This window comes from Nyctibius grandis, chromosome 2, assembly GCF_013368605.1.
Source record: "Nyctibius grandis isolate bNycGra1 chromosome 2, bNycGra1.pri, whole genome shotgun sequence".
NCBI classification, from domain to species: Eukaryota; Metazoa; Chordata; class Aves; order Nyctibiiformes; family Nyctibiidae; genus Nyctibius; species Nyctibius grandis.
In genome coordinates this window covers 13,589,641-13,613,061 of record NC_090659.1, presented here as the reverse complement: position 1 = coordinate 13,613,061, position 23,421 = coordinate 13,589,641, and the positions used below count along the sequence as shown (strand labels likewise).

The 23,421-nt window shown below is 36.6% G+C and overlaps 1 protein-coding gene across 1 annotated transcript in view; it reads left to right on the top strand.

Annotated features, from left to right (window-relative positions):
* Positions 1 to 2,599: 2,599 nt before the first annotated feature.
* TMPRSS15 (transmembrane serine protease 15) overlaps positions 2,600 to 23,421 on the top strand; it is a 55,527-nt gene continuing 34,705 nt past the window's right edge. Inside the window, exons 1-10 of the mRNA XM_068395185.1 lie at positions 2,600 to 2,744; positions 5,134 to 5,264; positions 5,571 to 5,638; positions 6,462 to 6,506; positions 8,320 to 8,462; positions 10,022 to 10,066; positions 11,355 to 11,371; positions 13,372 to 13,456; positions 15,389 to 15,508; positions 21,195 to 21,303. Coding sequence (XP_068251286.1) covers positions 2,600 to 2,744; positions 5,134 to 5,264; positions 5,571 to 5,638; positions 6,462 to 6,506; positions 8,320 to 8,462; positions 10,022 to 10,066; positions 11,355 to 11,371; positions 13,372 to 13,456; positions 15,389 to 15,508; positions 21,195 to 21,303 — 908 coding nt within the window. The remainder of the gene's footprint in view (positions 2,745 to 5,133; positions 5,265 to 5,570; positions 5,639 to 6,461; positions 6,507 to 8,319; positions 8,463 to 10,021; positions 10,067 to 11,354; positions 11,372 to 13,371; positions 13,457 to 15,388; positions 15,509 to 21,194; positions 21,304 to 23,421) is intronic.

Sequence of the window (23,421 nt, the reverse complement as noted above, 5' to 3'; positions counted from 1 at the left end):
CTGCTTCCAGGACTGATAACGCTCGAAGTTTGTAGTTATCGCTGAGGGACCAGTAGGGATGTTGTGCAGAAAGGCTCTTTCTGTACTTAGTCTGAGAGAAACCAAGGTCACTGCTGAATTCCTCACTGCTTACGAGTGAAGAGCCGAAGGGGGGTCGCAGCTGCAGGGGGGAGCAGACAGGGCAGGTGACCCAAAATTGACCAACGAGGGTATTCCATCCCATACACGTCATTCTCGGTATAAAGCGGGGGGATCACGAGGGTCTTGGTCTCTTTCTGCTATGGCCGGTGTCCAAGGAGGACTCCGTCTGTTTTCCTGCTGCCCCCGATCCCGATCCGTGCATCCCTGAATCCAGCTCTCGACCGTTGCTAGGCCCAGGCTGGGCCTTCCCGGAGCCTGCCCTGCAGTGCCGGTGGTGACGTGGCTGACTTCAGGGGAGCTCAGTCTTGGTTTTGTATATATATTTGTATATATTTGATTATTTCTATTATTATTATTATACTCTTTTCCATTATTATAGTTTATTAAAACTGTTTTAACTTTCCAACCCGGAAGTCTCTCTCCCTCTTCCCTTTCCCTTTCCCTTTGGGGGGAGGGGGATAACAGAGAGCATCTGCCACAGGTTTAATAGCCGGCCCAGCTTTAAACCATGACACATGTCCAGTCTTTTCTTAAACACATTCTTAAACCATCTCTGGAGGTGTTTAAGAAAAGACTGGACATGGCACTTAGTGCCATGGTCTAGTTGACAGGGTGGTGTCAGGGCAATGGTTGGACTCGATGATCCCTGAGGTCTCTTCCAACCTGGTTGATTCTGTGATTCTGTGATCACCGGGCACCTGCACCCGGTCCAACTATCATGTAATCACGTAATTCTGCTAGATGTGGAAAAACATAACAGGTATAGCTGAGCAAAGTGAGGTATTTAGAGGTATTCTGAACTTGTGTGACAGAGTGAATGTTCAGAAAAATATAGAAACTTAAATCCCTTGTAATAAGGGGTATTAAAATTATTGCTGAATAATCACAAATAATTACAGAGATCCTGCTGTGCCACAGTTCAGCAAAGTGTTCAGCAATAAAAATTTAATCTGCTCTTATACACACATAAGTATATATGTATAAAGACACACATTTATATTAATGTATATGTGTGTGTGTGTCATACACAATATATACAAAAGCAGTTCTTACTCTAATTCATCTAGCATTATGACTCAAAGATCTCATCCATTTGCAGGATATAGACTGAGTTTACTCTTGCTCTGTAAGGGCAATATGATTGAGCTGCCCTGAATTTTGCTTTTAAAAATTTGGTTTTATATAAAACATTATTGATTTTTATTAATGGGAAATATTACTGGATTTCTTTCATTGTGTTATGATAATACATAAATCAAGGATACTGCTGTCAGGCCAAGATTTTGATTGTTGTTTAGAGTGCTTTAAATCTGATCAGTTGTGTTGCAGGTGCTTTCAAGTATCCCAGTTCTCAAAGACTGGGCAGAGAACTGTTATGTCTTATTTCAAGCCTTTCTAATTTCTTCCCAATTTTTATTATCTCCATTTCTGTCAATTTACAAGTAGCTATAGACTCTCTCTTCCAAATATTAACTCAGACAAGTTTCCCTTTTCTTTTACAGGTGCAAATACAGATGGTTTGGTCAGATTCTCCAGTTCTGTAAGGAGAGATGAGGAATGTCCTACCATAAATCTGGATTTAGGACCTCTGATCCAGAGTCAAAAACAGTAACTCAGAGGACACGAAACATAAAATCAGTATGACTTTACTCTTCTGGAGCTGATTTACTCAAACGTTGTGACATATTAAATTTGTAACAAAAATTTTTTGACTGGATGGTACATTGTTTAATTTACTCTTGCTTTATTAAGGATGAAGCACTGGCCATCCACAATGCTTTAACTTTATTAAGGGCTTGCATCCTATGGCACCTTTATGCCTGGCAAGAAGGTGTAAAGCAAGCATACATTTCATAATGTCTTCTCTGGTTAGTTCTCCAGATATGTGGTCAAAGAACCACACCTTACACAGATTAAATTTGTACTGCTGAATAACTGTTCAGTGCTGATCACGTTGCCGAACTATGGCACAGTACTAGCCAACTCATTTGCCAGCATTTTCTATATATATAAAATTACTTTTAGAGAAACTTTTCAAGCAGAATGATGAAAGATACAGCTTTCACTGTTGTCCTCATAACTGCACTTGTGAAGAATAAGCACAAGTAGTAAATCCGACAACAGTATTTTATATTAATTTTCACTTTAAAACATCAAATGACAAGAAATAGCGCAAATCCAGTGGCTAGCCTTACATTTCTGTGGTTTTGCTTATTCTTTATCTGAGACATAATCTTAAGTGCTTCGTTTCTGAAGAGATTTCTTTTCTTCGTATTTGCGTATCTTGTGCATGAATATGACTGTTCAGGAAAGTTGTAAAAACCTATGTCAATGAAGTTTTATGGTGTAATTAATTTACAAGCATCTCCTATAAATATCTGTTCATGGGAATTATCACCCTTCTTTTCAGGTTGTGTCTTTTGCCAGTCCTTCATTCATAAAAGCTTTCAAGACAGAAATGAAGCTGAAAAAATCATCCAATAAGAAATATATTCCTCTTAGTTACTATGAAATTTTGTTTGCTTCTCTGCTTGCAGTTTTTGTGTGTGTTTGTGTTGGACTGATTGTACTTTCATGGTTATCAATCCAGGAGTTAGAACGAGGTAAGTAGCCAACCTTTAATCTTTTCAGGAGTTCTTCAGTAGACATTCAGACTTTGAAGCCAGTGGTGTTGTCATTGTAATTATATTTCATATGTCATGCTATGCTTTTAATGCTAGGGGGGGAGTTTCATGTTTGGGTTTTTCTTTTTATGTTTTCCTCCTCCTCTGTAAATTGATGTGAACAAAATAGGCAAAAATACAAGCACTTGAAGCATGTCTTGAAGCCACAGAAAAGAATTTTCATGGTTTAGACTTTGGGAGACGTCCCTGGAATGCAATCCAAGCTATAAAGCTTTAGTTATTCAATTGTATTCATCAACTAGAGAAGGTAATAGGGCAAACTGAGAATCTTTGCTTTTTTCTCTATGTATGAGGTTTGACTCAGAAAAACATTGATAATCCAATGAAGTCTGTGGGGAGCTTTAGGTGTTCTACATCTCTTGGAATCTTTTAATGTTTATAAAAAATATATTGGTGTGAGACAGATTCTGCATTAGACAGTCAGCTCCCAACCCTATATAAAGGTAAGGTAAAGTCATTTAGCCAATACTCAGAATGTGACAGAATCAAGTTACTGATAACTCAAAGTAAACTAAATTAAAAAATCAATGTGGGATGATTTTCTAATGCAACTGAAATTTTGTTTTAAACATCTTGTGGATATATGTTTACTGTGCTACACCTGGAGTACTGTGCCCAGTTCTAGGCTCCCCAGTACATGAGATATAAGGAGTTACTGGAGAGAGTCCAGTGAAGGACTGATAAGATTGTAGAGTCTCCATCCTTCGAGATATTAAAAAGCTGTCTGGACATGATCCTGGCCACCTGGCTGTAGGTGGCCTTTCTTGAGCACAGGGGTTGGGCCAAATGACCTCCAGAGCTCTCTTCCAACCTCAGCCCTTCTGTGATCTAGATTTTTGATTGGAAGGAAATGTATTTAGGTTTATGGAGCCCTCACAGCTAATAGCAAAAAGATGTTTTGAAATGGGGTGAAGGAAACAGGCAAAAAGGTCAAGAAATATATTTTTTCATTATAGTGATTTTTGTAGCTGAAAAAATAATTCTGATACATTGAAGTTTTTGGTGCCTTCATTAACCAAATGTGCATACTATTTCATACTGAAGCACATGAAGACTAAACTAGCCATAACCCATATTTAAGAAAAACGTGTTTTGTCAGAATATTCATGTTTGTTTATTCCTTTAGTTGCTATTGTTTTTCATTCCAGATTTTGAAACTTGTTCTCCCTACTGACTTTCTTCCCCTCTTATCAGACTACTATCACATTCCAGTAAAATAAAATGAGCTTAAAGGTAATGACAGTGTGTTATTGTATCTAGATAGAGATAGGCTTTAAATTTATTGCTTAGATTTTAGAAGCTGAATAGGCAAGAATTTAATCATGTACAAATAATAATTATAAAGTATTTTAAAATATATTTGACATATATAACAAAAAAAGTCTTTGTTATTTAGAAACATTTGTTTAAACTTATTTACAATTGTTGTAAAGATAAATGGCTTTCAAAGAAGCTCAAAGGGGTCTGCTGTTACTAGCTGATAGTAACAAATTGGTGTCACTAGTCTGTGCCTTCCATCACAAGCTGTTTATTACAGTATTTATTAGTTATCTGCTTTTGTGTTAAAACTCGTTTTGAATGTTAATGCCTTCAAACACAACAGAAAAATACCACTGGTACTGTAACTGGTAAGCAAAAAGCATTTTCAGTCAATCAATCAACCACATTAATTCAGGTCTTATCCAAAAATTTCCAGTATGTTACACAGTGAGGAAATATTTTTAATGTATAATGAATTGCTTTATGCGTACCTCATATGCTGCAACATATTAAAAATCGAGATTGAATTTGAAGTAAGGACCAGTTCTCTAGTTTCCTCATAAATCTTCCCAGCATTTCATGCATGTATTGGTAAGAAAGGTCAGGTCAAAAACAGTTTAACTAGTCTGACACTAGTGTTTCCAGTGCTGTCATCAAAAACAATGTACATTTACATAAACCTCGTAATACACTATCATTCTTCCCATTTATCTTTGTCCCTTGTGTTAGACGTAACTGGACATACCATTGTCCCTTTATCAATTCACAGTGCTGCAGGAAACAGTATTTAAAACAGAATTGAAAGTAAAGAGAACCAAGGACATATATAGTATTCATAAAAATATGTTTACAGTTGTAACTATTGTAAACATTGAAAAATGTCTATCAGTTTTTTAAAATCAGCACTAAGCAAACCACCTCTGATTACAAAGCAAAACAGAAAGCTAAAAGTTATTGTATTGATGATCTGTGTGGAATAAAAATCTAATATGTTTTTCATTTATTTCTATATAAATCAGAACATTGAATTTTATTTTTAATTATCTAGCTGAAGCAGATGAGAATACTTATGGCTACATGGGAACATTTAAAATACTCTCTGGGACATCATTCACTCCTGCTTTGCAAAACAGATCATCAGCTGATTTCAAAGTCCTTGCCTTTGATGTTGAACAATTGGTAAGACTCTATTGGTCTCTGGTTAATTTGAGAGTACATGGTAGGTACACTAATTTCCTAACATGGGGACATGCTGTTAATGGCTTTTTCCTGTCTCCAAAATGAGATATTTCGGGTCCTAAGCCTGGTCAGAACTCAATATGTTCTTTATTTGTGAAAATCAGTGAAGCATCAAAGAAAAAGTTTGCTTCCGTAGTCTAGATTTGGGAAGGAAAAATTATTTAGTATTAAAACCATGAATGCAGTGTGCAACCCGGTGTATTTTTTAACTACTGTATTGGTTCAAGATTTCTCTTTTCTGTATAGATACAACAAGTCTTTCAAGCAAGTGATCTGAAAAACAAGTTTGAGAGATGTGAAATTTCCCAGTTCAAGTAGGTACAGTTTAATTAAACTTTGCAAATAAACAACAAAAGTCCTCACTTAGCCAATACTTTGCTTTTCAAGAGATTCTTGGAAAATCCTATATTATTCCTTTCATGTCTTAACGTCTTCCAAATGCTGCTGTGGGAAGTTTGAGACCAATGTGTTTCCTTGGGCAAACTTCCTTCTTGGACTCCTACATGTGCATGTCTTGACCAAACCAGTAAGGCTGAGCCCTAAGACCAACTCACAAAACTTCTATATTTTAAAGAATTGCTGAAACTTTTTTTTTCCCCCAAGGGTTTATTAGTTGTGCTATGTTTGCAGGGTTGCTGACCTTTACCATCTAGAAGAAAGTTCAGGTTAGATATCTACTGGCACAAGCTGAGATGAACAGAAATAAACTCATATGTCCCTACGGACATGGATCCACTTAAATCATATTCCTTAGGGTGTTAGCAAATGAGGCTGTCATTCGACACCAGGTAAAGCTGCAACTTGTGTGTCCTAAAGAGTCCATAAAATAGGTACAGTAAGACCCACTTCATTTATTAAAGCTTGTTTGACCTCATTTTTTATATCCTTTTATGTTGGTTGTCCTACTGGAGGCCAGTAGAGAGCTGGCAAAAAAGTCCAGTATATGCAGTGAGGTCTGTAGTGTTGATTCCATCCGTGCTGTTCTTAATAAGGTCCTGATTCAGTAAAACGTGTAATACTGTCTACCATTATTAAAGTTTCAGAACACACTTCCGTCCTATCCACAGCATTATAAACTCAAGGGGAATCATCTGCTTTTGTGTTGTGTTTCGGTTTATTGTTGTTTTTTTTCTACAGGAAATCTGAAGATGGCCGTGAAAGATTCAAGAAGTCAGAGACTGGGTAATCGCGTATGACAAAGTTTACTTAAAATATAGGCAAGAGACAATGGTGCTGTTAATTTAGAACGTTCTTCTGTGGACAGTAAATAGATGAAAGAATACGTCTAGAGATTGGATAAGGCCCTCTAAAGAGCATATGGAGCTTCAAGACATATCTTTCCTCCAAAAACATCCTTTAGGATTAGAAGGAAAAAAAATGTAATAATCCTTGGGACTGTCAATTTAGAAAGAAAAATGGGAAAGACATGGACAGTGAAGTAGGTAGGAAACTAGCTAGAAAGGAAAGGATATCCATTTGTGCTGAGCTTGTTTGTGGAAAGCTGCTTAGACTAGGGGGCAGATCTCACACTATCATTAATAACTTAAGTTTTAAATAAAGAAAGGTCTGATGACACACTATGATAGGCAAGAATAAAACAGAGGACAGAGAATATTCTCATCAAAATTTGGTCATCAAAGATGGAGACATCTCTGAGGTAGTTGCTCAAGAGTCTCTTTGTAAGTAATGGGGTTTTAGAGTTTCCTCATCTGATCAATTTAGATGCCTTTTTTAGGAAGAGATCAATTATGCCAAAGAACAACTTATTTCTTTCCATCAACTATAATGGGAATTTAGATATCTGCACTGTAAACATCTATATTTGGTAAAATTAATTCTACCCCTGTATCTTGAAATATATACCACAGAAATCACAGAAAATCTGACGTCAGTGAATGTTGGATCTGTCTTTCAATACGTTAGTAAGGATCTGTCTTCATTTCTGCTTTGAAATAATACTTGAAATATTTCTTTTTCTCAGAAATTATTTTCTAGTTGACTTTTCATTTAAAAAGTGTTTACCCCTTTGGGCAATCTCCTTGTTACTTTACCCTTGAAACTTTGCTGAGTCACAAGGATAGAAATAAAAGCTTTTGTTTGCTCAGCATGGCCTAGAGGTTATCAGAAATACATCAGAAATTAAAGAGGAGAGTTTTTCCATATATTGCAAACTGCAAACTATGCTCAGCAAAATGGCAGTATTAATCATCCCTTATCAAAAAGCACTGCTGAGTCAGTTGCAATTGAGTAGTATAAAAGCTTAAGAATAAAAAAGTTTGCACCTAAATTTAAGTACATGTAGAAATACTTTATCCTTAACGAGCATCATACTTTGTCACTACCTTAATCTAGCTACAAATATAAAACTTAATAATAGTATCTAGAAGGGATGGGAGAGAGCAAACAGACAACACTCTGGATAAAATTCAGGCCCCATACAAGTTAAATGTAGTTTAACCACTGATTTCAAAATATCTGTGCTTTCAGCCATCATTGTTTCCTTATGAGAATACAGGCAGTCACACAGCAGGTCCTCATAGATGCAGAATCCACAGATGATGTTTGCTTTAAAGAAGTGATCAATTTGTATTATATTTTTGTAACATGAATATATTATATAATTTTCATAATACTTCAAGGATCACCATCAATATTTTAGGCCTTAAACTAGAAGACCTTGTTCAGTAACAATAGACCTACTTTAGTTTTTCAAATTCTGCTCCATTGCAGCAATTGATATGAATGTTATTTTATTTTTTCCACAGTGAAAGTAAGAGTAGGTAAATAAAAAACCCTGTTTCTCCAAGGTTCAAACCTAGCTGATAATTAAAAGGTGTTTCTTTGTGTGTCGTCTTTGCCAGCCAACACTTAAAGATACTCAACTTTGCAAATGGAAACTGTGTTGGAATGAAATATTTTCTAGATGATAAGTCATATATCAGATTTACTTCATTAGCCTGCATAACTAATCACCTTCTCTGTTTTGTATTGCTAGTGTTGTTGTGATCTTCAACCTTTATTTTACCCACGTGGTAACTGTTGAGAAAGTAAAAACTGAGCTGGTGTTGGCTATCAAGACAAATAAAACTAATCTTACCCAGGCTTTGAAAATTGATGTGAACAGCATACAAGTCACAGGTAATGTTAGTAAACACTTTTTCTATATGTATATCCTTGAGAATGACAGTAACGTGAATGACAACTTTGGCTCCCAAAGTGATTTCCCAGTGAAAATCACTCAATTTCATCTCTCTTATGTAGCATAATATTCGTAATTTTGTTATCCCTCAAATTAAAGCAATTAAGCCCCAACTGTGTTGTTTCACAAGTAAATGCAATTATCATTTAGTTTTGCTAAAGAATAAGGAAAAGGGCTCAGCCTCACAGCGAGTGAAGACTCATTTATTGAAAAGCTGTCAGTAAGAACAACAAACTGAATACAGTGTGGCTTCTGGAGAAGTACGCCCAAGGAACTGACTTCATATTCCTCTAAAGCTTAGGTAAAGTGCAAATGGAAAAAAAGGAATGTGGCTTTAAAGATTAGGTAGTTTTAAATTCTGCAAATATATACTGTAGTGATTTTATGTAAGTACTAGAAAATTTATCAAAGCCTAAGTGGAAGCCCAATAAGATCAATGCGAATCCTTGTTTTCATCTCAACAAGCTTCAAAACAGACCTTCACTGAGGATGAGGATAAAAAGTAATTTGAAACCTTTGAAGTGGAAGTTGATTAGCTGACATTTGAAGACCTGCTGGAGATACTATTAAATAGCAACTGATTGCTTTAAGAGGAGTGGGACATCTGGTGTGCAATGTCTCTTACTCTGTTCTAAAAGGTGCATTTTTTGCTAAGTACTTCAGATATTCAAAGGCTAAATTCAAAGTCTTGACATCTTTATTTCTCTTTACTATTTGCACCACATATAAGAAGTTGTTCTGAATAACTGCATATCACTGTGGAAAGTGATTGCTAATTATACTTCAAAAATGCCACCAAAGAAAATTATGAAGAGCTTTTTAAAAGGTTCTATATCTATTGCTGAACTTTGAAGCAGTCAAACTTTTCTTGCTGTGGATCATTAAAACACCTCTTTTCACTTGAGGTATCATCTGTCCATTCCATTAGGAGTGCTTCAATTAAATAACAACTGTAACTAATTAACAATCATCATCATATATGGCACTTTTGCAACCTGTATCTCAGTATGTCCTGCAAGAGAAGTTTTATTCCTATTTCAGAGAAGGAGGGAACTACAACACAGGTGTGATTTGCTTGAAATCACAGTTTCCACAGTGATTAAAAGTAACTTTCTTGCAAATTATCCCAGTTTTATTTTAACTCACTTATCTGATCTAAATACTGTTTTATAAGACACAGGTGCTCTGAAAATCTCCATAGGATAAAAAGTGTCAAGACAGAGATTTCCCAGATGAAGACATTTTATACACAAGACAATGAATAGAGATAGAGGTTTGAAATGGATTAATATAGACCTTTCCTCCTGAGGTAGATCATAGAGATTGAGAAAAGGCTGGGAACAGGATGAGATGGTCGAAAGGAGAGAAGTGGGACACTGCTAGTGATTCAAAGAGAAACAGTCACAGATGATTTTTTTTTAACCTTTCTTTCTCTGAGTTGTATAAAACTAGGTACTATGCTATTAAAGGAGTTTATAATGAACTTGCTTTCTTCCAGTAGCTGCTGAAAATCTTACTACAATGATGCCTTTAACATCATCAGGTCAGTATCTTTCAGAAAACAGAAACTATTTTTTATTACCAATACAACATGAAGAAAAGTAAGACTTGCTGTTCAGCTGGTATAACCATAAAGCTGCTTTGGCTGTAGTTAGGGCTTGACTGCTGGGGTGCATTCAGTGATAGTTAGCTGACCTTCTTTGTTTCTGACCATTTGAGAAAGCAGTGATCTGAAGTCTGTACAAAAGCTCTAAGAGCTTGATTACTGAACCAAAACAAAAGTTGAGTCCCCATCAACCAGCTGAGTCACAAGTTGAAGTTTTCTCAGGTTTAGGCAGGTAGATGAGGCTGGCAAGTAATACTCTCATGCTGCGGTTACCAGTATATAGAGTAATGTTGATTGATAGACTTTGCTTCCACTATCACTGGATATCTTATGACGATAGGGTATGAAGCAGACACAACTCCTTGGTCTCACGATTTCACTGAGTACAAACGTACCAAAAGTCAGTCAAAGAGCTGAATAATACAGCAGGTGCTTTGTAGCACTAGATGCAGGTAGAGTTGTCACATACAAATTATTACATACAAATTCTCCAGGGCAGGGTACTAGACCAGGAGCTTTGTGCAATTTATGTGAGCTAAAGAAATGCACCTATGAATACAGGAGCCAAGTATTTATTGATAGTCTAATTACAGCCATAACAATGAAAGAGTTATTATTAGTCTAGTTACAGGCCTACTAATGTGTATAGTCCAAAGTCTACAATTACTACAGCTTATTCCCGATGATACAGTTAAAACTGCTAACATACAATTTTTTTCCTACCTATCCCTTCCTCTGGTATGCTATTTCAATGCTCCCCTGAGTTCTGAGTTCAATGTTGCTTATCATCCTCAAGAAGAAATTGAGAGGTGGGGGGAGGTGCCAGAGGAAGGGAGATGGGAGACGTCAGCACCCCAGGCTGGAATAGGAATAATATCGCTGGTGTGGATTCCTTCCCCCTTATCTTGGGTCTGCCTGGGGTCGTTTTTGTATGTTTGCTAACACTGTCTGCTTCTTCACTGTTTCTGTTTCAGTCCAAATCCCACAATACACCCAAGTTTTACCATATGGGGTATGTTTACATCTGCTGGATGCTTGAGGTTTGACTCTATTGACCCTAAACCCATCCTTATCCACCTCACATGTTACCTCAGTGAGATCACACAGTAATTGACCATTTGTGATTTGTGCTTATACCACTGATGCCTCTATCACTGTCCTGTGATTTTCCTTTCATGGCTTTTACTATCAACTTGTGCGTGCAATTTTGGGGGTGCCTGTAACAATCCCAACTTTTTTCAAGTCTTCAAGACACAGCTTCCTGATAATTGCTTTATTAGAACTGCTTGCTTATGCATGCATCCATGTTTTAGATCTTTGAATGCTTCATTCCTTCCAAAATAGTGATCCTTTAGAAAATACATAGACAGATATGTAGGTAGATATGTATTTATATAACACTTTGGAAACTACTGTGAAGCTATGAATGAAGCTTCCTTCTCTGAATGTAGCTGTGTGAGAACAGTCCATCCAGCTGCACCATCCCTGCACCTTCTGCTGAGCTCTCCTCTCTCTCTGCCAGAGGAACTGTGTCCTTAAATTTGCTAACACAGAATTCTCTGTAATCCATTTAATACAAAATGGCCTAGCTTAGTTTACTAGTGTGTGCTAGATCAGCATGTTTTGATAGAAAACTGCATCCTGGCCTCTATTAGGAGTAGTGTAGCCAGCTGGTCTAGGGAAGTGATCGTCCCTCTGTACTCAGCACTGGTGAGGCCGCACCTTGAATACTGTGTCCAGTTCTGGGCCCTGCAATTCAAGAAAGATGTTGAGGTGTTGGAGCGAGTCCAGAGGAGGGCGACCAAGCTGGTGAAGGGTCTGGAGGGTCTGACCTATGAGGAACGGCTGAGGGAGCTGGGGTTGTTTAGCCTGGAGAAGAGGAGGCTCAGAGGTGACCTTATTGCAGTCTACAACTACCTGAAGGGAGGTTGTAGTGGAGTGGGAGCCGGCCTCTTCTCCTGGGCCACTAGCAATAGGACAAGAGGACATAGCCTCAAGCTTCGCCAGAGGAGGTTCAGGTTGGACATTAGGAAGAATTTCTTTTCAGAAAGGGTCATTAGACATTGGAATGGGCTGCCCAGGGAGGTGGTGGAGTCACCATCTCTGGATGTGTTTAAGAAAAGACTGGACATGCCACTTAGAGCCATGGTCTAGTGGACATGGTGATGTCAGGGCAATGGTTGGACTCGATGATCTCAGAGGTCTCTTCCAACCTGATTGATTAGTTGATTGATTGATTGATTGATTGAACCTGGTCTAGTGGAAGGTGTCCCTGCCTGTGGCAGGGGGGTTGGAACTAGGTGATCTTTAAGGTCCCTTCCAACCCAAACCATTCTATGATTCTATGATTCTAAAATTATTAGGAAGTCCTCATGCAAGTTTGTGCAGTAGTAGGTCTGGGACAGCAGGAGCATCTTAAAAAAGTAAGTCTGTGATGGCCAATAATCAGCAACTTCTGTCAGCAAAACCGATAGATGACAAACTATAGAGAAGGCCTTACTACATCTCTGACTTTATTCCATCTGGCCTTTCATCTTATAAACTAAAGGACAGGATCTATGAACTGTAGTAACATGGGGATCTTTTTCAGCTGAGGGCATCATCATCCTACTCATGTATTTGAGTCTTAATGTAGAAAGTAAAAACAGTAAACAGGGATGCTAATGCAATATCAAAGAGGAAAAAAGAAAAGAGTATTTGGGAGCTGGAAGTGCCATAGGCATCCTCAGTGATTGTTATTAAAAGCACCACTAAGTGGAAGTTGTGTTGGAGCAATCACAAATAAGCATTCAATTTTTCCAGAATGTTTTGCAGTTTGCTATCACTAACACAAACCTACCCATTTACCTAGGCATTTGTTCATGTGTAAATATGTATACACACAGTTATGTATGTATGCCGGTATGTAAATATACAAATACTAGATAGGTTTGAGGGCCCTCTCCTCACACCGTTTTTTTTTTCCCATTAAAATGACAGTAATGCTTTCTTGTCTTCCCAAAAAAGTCTTTTGAAGTTATTGAAAGCAAGTGACTAAAAGAATGAGATGTAAAATACCCTTGAGTTCCACATTATTTTTCTCATGTTTATTGTGACACTTGACCTTCAGGATCAAGCCACTCAAGCTGGCTTTACCATATGATTACTTAAGCTGGGGTTTGGGTTTACAGCAAATAATGCAGATATAAGAGCAGACTAGCTGCTGCTTAGTTCTGCCCAAGCAACTGCAGTGGTGCTCCCAGAGAGCAAGAAGCAGAGTTCTAACCTTGTCTTGTGTTTGCCCAGGTTCAGGACAACTCTCCACAAGCAAATCCTCAACAACTGCAGGTAGGTAACTACATATGGGGAGAGGCAGGGAGGTTATATGAAACAATCTGAGATCTTAGAATTACACTGTGTACAGCCTCTTCTTGTATCATTCAATACTCTCATCTCATTCCTACAAATGCACAATATGTGGGTTTGCCTTTGACTTGACTAAGGAGACCTCTTCAAAGAGAAGGGACTTCTAAGACTGTACATTCTACAAAAATGGTATATGTGTTGTGTATATTGATGTATATATTGACACTAATACTGACTACTCATTTTTGTTTCCTATTATTTCTTGGGGGTTTTGGAAAAAAAAAAATATGTTCGCAAACTCTCACATGACTTCAAATGGACAGAAAGACAAAGCTGTTTGAATCTTTGAAATCCTCCCCTAGCCTTATTAAATGGTGAAATATATATAACATTTATAAGCATTTTCAAATGGGCTTGATGTATTTACTGCCATTTTTTAGTTGAGTATAGCAATTACATTGCAATTTGGGGTAATTTCCTGTTTAAAAAAAAATCGATTTTTTACTAGCAAATGTTAATTTATTTCTGTCCAGTAGGTGGCAATGCTGCTTAGTTTTATGAGTTGAAGAATAAAACTAGAATTGATCTTGTCGTATGTAAACAATGTTTTCATGCATATTGGGCTTGTGCAAAATGTATTCCTAGATTATTGGTTGGGTTTTTGTTCTGGTTCTAGAATGCAGAGTTTCGTCTCTGCTTATCTGTGGCAATTCATTCATTGGCACTATATCATCTCCAACACTTGACTGAAGCATGTTTGGTTTGCTTCGTTTACCAACTGGATGCAAAATGGCAGCTCCTTTGCTTTACACTGTCTGCATTGCTAACACTGAAAGTGTTTTGTAAAGCACTTTGTAATACTACAATACATCCAAACTACTTGCAGTCTATCAGGCAATACAGTATCATACAAGTATTTACTTAATCTGATTATAGAACTAACAGTTTTATGAAAAAATAAAATAAATCAAGCAATAATGGTTAGAAGCTGCAAGATCAGTTTTACAAATTAATATTTTTCCATCTTGCATAAGAAATTTTGACCTTTTCCAGTAAGTGTTTACTGAATTAAATGAACTATGTGAATAGTTTCCATAGAATTTAATGCAATTTTCAAGAATTCTGAAATTAGTAGTTATCCAAACCTTATTTTAGCTGAATGTTTTTGTTCACTTTAATAGGACCTACTTGAATTCTACAGATGTTTAAGACCAAAACCATCTAAAGACTAAGAAAGCATGTTTGCAATGGATGAACATTTATGCTCTAGGAAAATACTATTAGATTCCACAATTTTAAACATCTGCCCATGTATTCTTTTTGCAGAAATTTGCTCTTAACTTGTAAATTTAATCTGCAAATCTGAAAAGAATTGGGTTTCTGATATTCCTATTTTTTCGAAATCCAGTCTTACAGGCTTTTGTTTTCAAGATATGCTGGTTAAAAAAACGAGATTCTTTAATATGACAAAGTGCAACATTGTGATGTGTTGAAGAAAATAAATTAAATTGTATTTAACTAAAACCAGAGAATTTTCACTGTTATTTAAACCAAAGTACAGTTTTCTCGTATTATTCAAGCACAAGAAATTGGAAAATGTCATTTATTATATTGCATGAAGTAGTTTATTTGGGTAGAGGAAGGAAATGGGAATTCATGGAAATTTTCTTCCAGCCCTACTTCAAGTTTAGTTTCAAAAAATATGTCACTTATGGGAACTTCCTTCATTCTGTGCCAAATTTATCTTTTTAGTATGTGATATTTCATTCCACTCTTCTGAAAATGCAGTTTTGTAAAACACAATAGAGTGGTTGATTTGATTTGTGCTAGAGTAACCAGAGGTAAGTCAATTTTCCTTTGTAGCGAAACTGCATTACTGCTGTGCTGTTATTGCTGTTGTCCTTATTATTTCAGTTGAGTGTTTGCCACCTGCTGAACTTTGTGATGATGGTGTAACCTGCATTAGAAAAGATTTATTTTGTGATGGAGTCTTGGACTGCCCAGATCGTTCAGATGAATCTGGAAAAAGATGTGGTAAGAATGTAAACCTCTGTAAATCAATGTTTTTAAACATACTTAAACCTGTCAGTAGTTTGTAAATATTTTAGAGGCCATAAACTGCACAGTGAAGTCTAAATCAATTCTACTAAAAATAATAACAAGAATGATTGTTATAACCTTTATCTTGTAAATGGAAACAATTTCCTTTAGAATTCTCATTAATGAAGAATATGCCTAATAAATAATGAAAAATATTACAATCTGACTACATTAATATAAAATAACATAGAAATCATTGTTTACTATAGAAATATTAATAATATAAATATATATAATGTAACTTATAAAATATAAAAATTTCATATGAAGTTGTGTACCAGAAATATCAGATAATGTTCTTTCTAATAAATTGTAATAAATTGTAATAAATTACAATTATGACCCTATACCTATATAAAGTCACATTACCTAGTATCAGAAACCACCTAATGGCATATCTGGAGTCAGAAAAGAGGTTTCTCTTTTGATTCCAACATTAAGAATAACATAATACAAAACACTACAAACAGCTTTTCCCAGTTTACTATGTACACTCAGATACATTGATATTGTATATCCAGAAACTTAGATGGGGCGGAGCGGTGGGGTGGGCAGTGGCAGTATCTTGCAGCCAGGGCAGGCAAGTGTGACTGCTGTCACAGCAGGATGGAGCCCTGGCAGGAACTCTAACTCTGTTGGCTGCCCACCTGTATCTCACTACATGGAGTGCTAGGGAATGGGAGTGTCTGTATGACTGTGACACCAATGTTTGAGTTTTTGGCACCACAGTGAGAGATGCAAGATGATGATGTGAAAATCTGAGCAACCTGCTCTAGCGGCCCTGCTTGAGCAGAGGGTTGGACCAGGTGACCTCCAGAAGTCCCTTCCAACCTCAGCCCTTCTGTTATTCTGTGAAAATCTTACAAACCTGAAACCTGATTGGTTTTTAACAGAAGTTTATATCTTTCAGTGACAGTGAGTTTGTTTGCCTTTATCTGACTGCCTAGTCTCCCTGAGCACCTTTTTGTGCAGAGCAGCCGCTGCTGTATGTTGCAGTGAACACTGTGAAATTGTACCAAGGAGTCTGGCTACACTGCTGCTTACCAAAGTGCGTGTGCAGCTTTTTGGTGGGGCGGCATGCACGTTAATGTCTGCACAGCTGTCTGGCTGTGCCCTTCACAGTCTCAGCTCTCAGTTAAAAGTTTGTGGTGTTTTCTTGCGAAGAGAACTCCACAAATGTTTTAGGAGTGGCTTGTTTGTTTGTTTGTTTGAATAAAGAATTTGGTGGTAGAAATCTGGAAAACTTATTTCCCTTCTGCTGTGAGAACAGCCTTCTGAGCTTTCCTGAGAGTAATGGTGGGGCCAGTCTGGTCTGAGCTTTCAGAAACATGTAAAATGCTGGGCTCTGGTTTAAAAACAAACAAGCAAGTAAAAGACCTTTTTTTTTAAACAATCTGCAAACCTGATTCTGAAGGCTGGTGACATGCTGACCCCTTCTGCCAGAAGTGGAATTTTCTTTAAAAAAAAAAAAAAGTGAATTGCAGAACTGCCCCTTACCTGCACTTTTCTGAGTGCAGCCAACTCAGAAGGGAGACTTAGCTGAAATTTCTGGGGAAGATATCCATCAAAATACTTCAGTAGCATATCCACCGAAACACATCTAAAAGTCTAGTAAGCAAAACAGCTGCATCCAGCCATATCATAACAATGATGGGCTCTGAGCAGGTCCCTCTACAGCTGAGGAATTCAGAAGGTGCTAAAGTAGCCTCAGCTAGACCTTTGTTCCACTGCAAGCCTTAAGCTAGCACAACCCCAAAGTGTTACTCAGTCATTCATTTCTACCACCATACTGTTGTTTTGAGACATGGATTTTCTTTGGGGTATTTGTTTATTTTATTTTATTTTATTCTAGATATAGCTAAATAAAAAAGTGTAGATCCCTATAGTTAAAAACTAGTATTATACATCTCATCAAAATGAATGCTTTTTAATTACTATGAATGATTAGGTCTGAGTTTACAAGTTTTGCTCACATTTTATTAAAGATATTACAGTCAGACCTGTTATATAGGACAGAATTTAATTGATATTCATACATTGGTAGATACAGGCAAAAATGAGCTCACCTACTTGCAGTCAAAGCTATGTAGGCATGACTCAGCTGTGCCCTGGAGGCTACACGGCGGTTTAAGTCACGAATTGTGCTTGAGTATAGTTTTTCAGCTGAGGCATATCGTCTTATGCACATGGCTTTTGCATCTGATTTGCATCTCTCCCTGAATTTCTTTAAGTTGTGAATGCCCTGCTCCTTTCTAACTGAGTATATTATTTCTTAATCAGCATTTTAACAGTCACTAAAGAATATGCAGAACTGAGCTGAAAACTTCAGGAATGTGCATACAGGTAAAAACAGACAGAATGTCACAAGGAAACTAGCTATAGTTACAGTCCACTTCAGGGAGCTGGTTGATTTGCCCCTGTTCTCTTCACTGATGCCTGGTATTTCCAAGCAATTCATTCAGTTACCATTAGTTTAGCAGTTTCAGCTCATAACCTTATAGAAATACAGTTCTGGCTGGAGGACAAATTGTTGCTCCATGACTCTTATGTTACATTTTCAGCCTTAAAATTTTCCATGCAAAACCTCAGAGCTTTTCTAAATTTATATATTTAGGTTTCTTAGCAGACTTTGCAAAACCAGTGGAATAAGTGGCAATAAGCGAGATGCACATTTGGGATACCTGCCAATTTTTCCGCCTCTTTGATTTTTCACTTATGTCCCATCCCTAGAGTAACTTAATACAGTTATATAAAAGCTAAAATTGTCTAGATTTTCAGAAGCGCTTCAGAGTTTCACAATGAGATTTACAGCCAATTCATAATTCATGCTGCAAGTGCTCTTGCACACACCGGAGTTGCTGTCCTTTAAACAACTTGGTTTGTTTTTTCATCTTGGTTATTATTTCCTCTAGTAGTTCTGATTTTAGAACATACTAGTGTTTTTAAAATACAGCATACAAGGGTGGATTTTAATAGTCTCTTCCTGCATTAGACAGAACTCAGTAACATCTCAGACTCTCAGCAGAGATTCAGGCAACTGAACACCTTCATTTTTTTGTTTTATTGATTAAAATTATCTTGAAAGATTTCTTCCTGGCTCTGCAATGCAGTGCAGTAACAAAAGGCATTGCAAAAGTGCAGTTAGCAATTTCAATGAAAGTGTCTCTAGAGAAATGTGAAAGTCGGAACAGCATCTATTAATAATAGCTGGCACTGCTGAAAAGCAACCATGTAACACGTAAGTGTAAGGAAAGGGAGACTGGAGGCTGATCCCAGGAGGTGTTTCTCTCTGCAGGCTCTCTTTGCAGTTATTATATGTCTAGGCTAACATTTTGTGATAACCCACCTCACAGCATCACTACAGTACTGAGAGAGATTAATCATATGTAAGCCAGGACATAATGTATTGCCCTTGGCAGAGAAAGGTCCTGTCAAGTGAAATACACAGGCTTGATCTGACCAGTTTGGGGCGATTCTCCCCGCAATTCGAGGATAACAAGATTAAACCCTCCTAATGTGCCCTGTATGCAACACAAGTAAATAGAAATGGACAGCAAGATGCATGTTGGGGAAGCCAAAGACAAAAGATGTCTCCTGTCTCGTTAGAACAACTGAGGCTTTTCTGAGGGCTCCAGGATAAGGCAGAAATGTAACGACTTCTGTGACCCTGTCTGCCTTTGACCACAGCTGCCTCCTCCCTGCAACGAGGAAGCACTGAGAGGTTCTTCAGGGAAACAGGATCAGTCCCAGCTATCTCCCTGCTCATTCCTGAGATACTAAGCACTGACTATTGCTAACTGTGGACGAGCAGCCGAAGGACTTTTGCCTGAATCTTTCTGTCCTGTTTCAAGTTACTCACTGTCTCTTAAGAGATAAGAAGAAATAAATAAAAGCAAACAAGAAGAACAGAAGTGAATTGTTGACAAGAGCAAACAATTTTGTCATTAATTTTTTTAGAACTGTATGCTGTATCTCTTTTTATTACTACCAGTGCTATAAACTCCTTTTTAGATCAGGATGTGTCTTGCTAACCACTTGTTAACAGTACCACTTTTTGCACACTTAATTAGTAACAAGCTGGGCACTTTCCTGCTTCTCACACTGACTTTGTTCTTCTCAATGGGAACTAGCTGTAAATACTAGCCCGTAGGGAAGGACAGGAAACACATGAATTAAAATAGAAAAAGTACTCCTATACCAATACCCAGCTCTAAAGCTGTAGCCTGTTCTGATAAAAAGGTTATATAGAATAGTAACTCGCTCTTTCATGGACATTTTTTCTCTATTTATTTAAAATCTTATGTGTTTTGTTTTCCTCTCAAAGGCCATGAAGATTGCAAAAGGGAATATGTTTCTATTCCAGCTCATGCATTAGACATATCATTGTTAGTGAAGTTCATTCTCTACAGTCTTTATTAACAGCGCATGCCTGAGCCTCACTGAAACAAAGCTTAATTTTTATATTGTATTTGCTACAGTGGTAGTCAGAAAGAATTTTACAGTTATAAAATGAACAGACAAGGAGCCCCAGTTTATCATTTTATATATAATTTCCCAGAGGAGGACTACGCTCAATAAAATTTCCATTTCATTTTCAATATGATTGATTATTCATAATTTGGATAGTCATTATAGGTATGATTTCATTCCTGATGTTAATGAAAAGCTCTCTCTAATTTCTGATTATCTGCCTCAAATTGATGAACTTATCCTTACCTCTCCAGATAATAATGTACGGTACCGATTTTATACTTATTTGAAAGCTCCATGATGCTTTCTGAAAAACTGAAGAAAAATGATCATCAGACATATTCCTAACATAATATTCAAGAGATGCAGCAAAAGCTTCAATAGTGCCTCATTGTCTGCTGAAATAAAATAACTCTACATGAATTAGCATTTCCAATATTGCTGAGGCTTAAAAATACATTTTTTGGAAATAACTGATTTTTAAACTGAAGAACGTGAGTAGAATGGAATAGCAGCACCAAGGAAACAAAACTTATAAAAGCGTTTTGAAAAAATGTATGATGATGGATGACATTTACCTCAGATGAATGAATTCAGTAGCTGGCAGGAAACTTGGGATATCCACTTATCTCTTTGAGTACTTAGTAATATATAAGGCAAGGAACTAGGAAGGTCATAACAGTAGAGATAGAAATAGTCAACCGTACCCCATCTTGCTTTTACTCACATGATATCAAATTGTTTCTGGTAGTGCAAACACGGTTTCCTGATTTAAAGTAGCTGTAGATAAGAACCGTTAAGGCAAGATCCTATTTCCTTACAAACGTATAAAATAAAAAGAAAGAGAGTTGGATTAGTTGAATCCAACTGCTGGATATGAATTATTTGGGTTGATTTAGACTAGTTTGGATTAGTAGGATTGTCTCTAATTTATGCTTTTCTTCTCATAGAGTACTTTGAGATCAAATAGTCATAGGAATTAGAAATGGGAGTAAGTTGTCAGTGTGTTTTACTTTGTCTTCCCATTGTTGCTTACAAAGCATTTCCAAGGTAACTCATGTAAACCAATAGCTAAGGTCGCCCTCATTTTGGCTCTGATTCTGTTTTTCAAATGGCATTTTGACAAATGTTCTTCATTATATCTTTACAGCTGCAGTTTGTGATGGAAAATTTATGTTGACTGATTCCTCTGGGTTTTTTCACTCTATGAATTATCCAAAACCATATAATGCAAATATTGTTTGCCAATGGATTATACTGTAAGCCATTTCCCAGTAATTTTCTACCTAGCATTTTTTTGATTATGAGATGATATTGTTTCCTGCGTATCAACCTTATGCCATTTCTTTGTATTCCCAAATGCTCCAGCATGGAAAATATGTAATAGCATTTTCTCCTTTGTATTTATGTAACTTTTTTAAAAAAACTTGCATGCCTAAAACCCATAACCATATCAATAATTTCCCCACTTACAAAAATTCTTAGGTGTGATTTTGAGAAATCTTGTGTATTATATGCATGCACAGGAATGTATTTGTAAGCTCAAAGTAAATCACATAAAATAATTGCAAGATATTTGTTTCAAAGGGTTACAGTAAATACTGGTCTTTAGGTAATGGTTTTATATGATGTAACTGTTACTAACAGATGGAATTTTCAAGAATTTCCTTGTCATTTATGGGTATACATTTCATCCAGGAGTTAACAGCACCTGTGCTCCTAAGTCATTTAGGTATATATTTTAAAAGCACATGGGTATCATTTGACATAATAGCACCAAATGCCTTTTAAGCCGTAAGTACAAGAAGTAGAATTTGTTTAATCAAAGATACATACCTACAGGGAGGGAAAGCTATTTGACTCTGACACTCTAGGTCCGCTTCATAGGCCAGAGAGAAGAAAAGATAGCCATAGTATCTGATAAATCTCATCCTAAAGCACACATCTAAAAGAAGTTAGATGATTGCAAGTTGGAAGCTCCTAAAAATCCCTACAATGACTGCCAATTCAAAAGTTACTGCTTTGAAAGGCAGTAATTCTTATTATGGCTTTGTAATAATGGTCATTCTTTGATTCTGAGAAGTATTAATATCATAGAAGAGTTTCAAACGAGATTAAGGAAATGCCTTTAAAATTGCATGATTTGGACTTCTTATTCCCAAGGCTCCTATGAAAGTGCTAGCCTTTGAGTTTGTTCAGGACTTTCATCTTCATCTTGACACTTCAGAAAAAATTCATAGTTTTCCTTTTGTTTAGTACATTTGTTCCTTCTCAGCTTCAGCAATATTATTCACCAATAATTACTGGCTACACCTGGTTTTAAAATAAAGGTGTGTCAAAGGAAAAGCACAAGATTGTATCCTTCAGAATATAAGCCTGACTTGTTCCTCAGTTCATGGTGTCGCAGAATTTGAGCACAATAAACAATCATGTCTCAAGTGCACTTCTTCCTCTAAGCTGTTAATTTTTCTTCAAATGCTGCTATAGCTGCAAGAAGCATTGTATTAGGTAGATACCTATACTGGATATGTAGCTAACAAAAGCTTAATTTTGGAAAGAATTGTGAGAAATTGCAAATAATATAGTACAGGTGCTGCAGATCTGTGTAACCACAGATTGATCAACGAGAAAAACAACCATCTGGTTTTATTTTCCAGGTACCTGCTTAAAAAAAATCTGGCAACACTGACACTAAAGGCCTGAAAAATTCAATGTGGTAATCAATTTTTGTCTCTCTTTTGAACAGAATTGTTTCTATGAGGGAACCTTTTGGGTTTTCCAGTAAGCCATGAGAGACATTTTGTCCTTTTGTTATTATTATTCCTAGAAAAATATGTTAAAAGTCACCCTATAACACATCCAAGATTTCATTTCTCTTCTGCCTCTCTTTGTCTAGAAAGATTTTCCCATTACATTTAGGAAGAGCTTTTCCATTTTCACCCCATTTAACTCATCCCCAAATGAAGATGTAATTTCCTCTCCTTTTAAAAGTAAGAGCAGTATGCTGAATATTTCCCTGAAAGATTAGCTTCCTGAAAGATTACCTTTCAACTATAAGTTTTACTCTTTTCAAACCAAGGATATTTTTTCCTATGGAGAAATATATAACAAAAAAAAAAAAAGCAAATGCAAATATTCAAATATTTACTTCATGCTTATCTACTAATCAGTACTGATAAGCACCAGCAGATTGCTGTTGAAAAGCAATCATTGGGTCTCTCAATTCCAGAAAACAACAAATAGTGGTATAAGAAGCTAAGTTGATTGTGATAGTAGAGTTTTAGAATTTGGACTACCATATATGTCTAGTGGAAAGGCAATGGGAGAACTACTTAAATATCGATTACTGAAAGAACATAACTGCAGCAAAGCAAAAC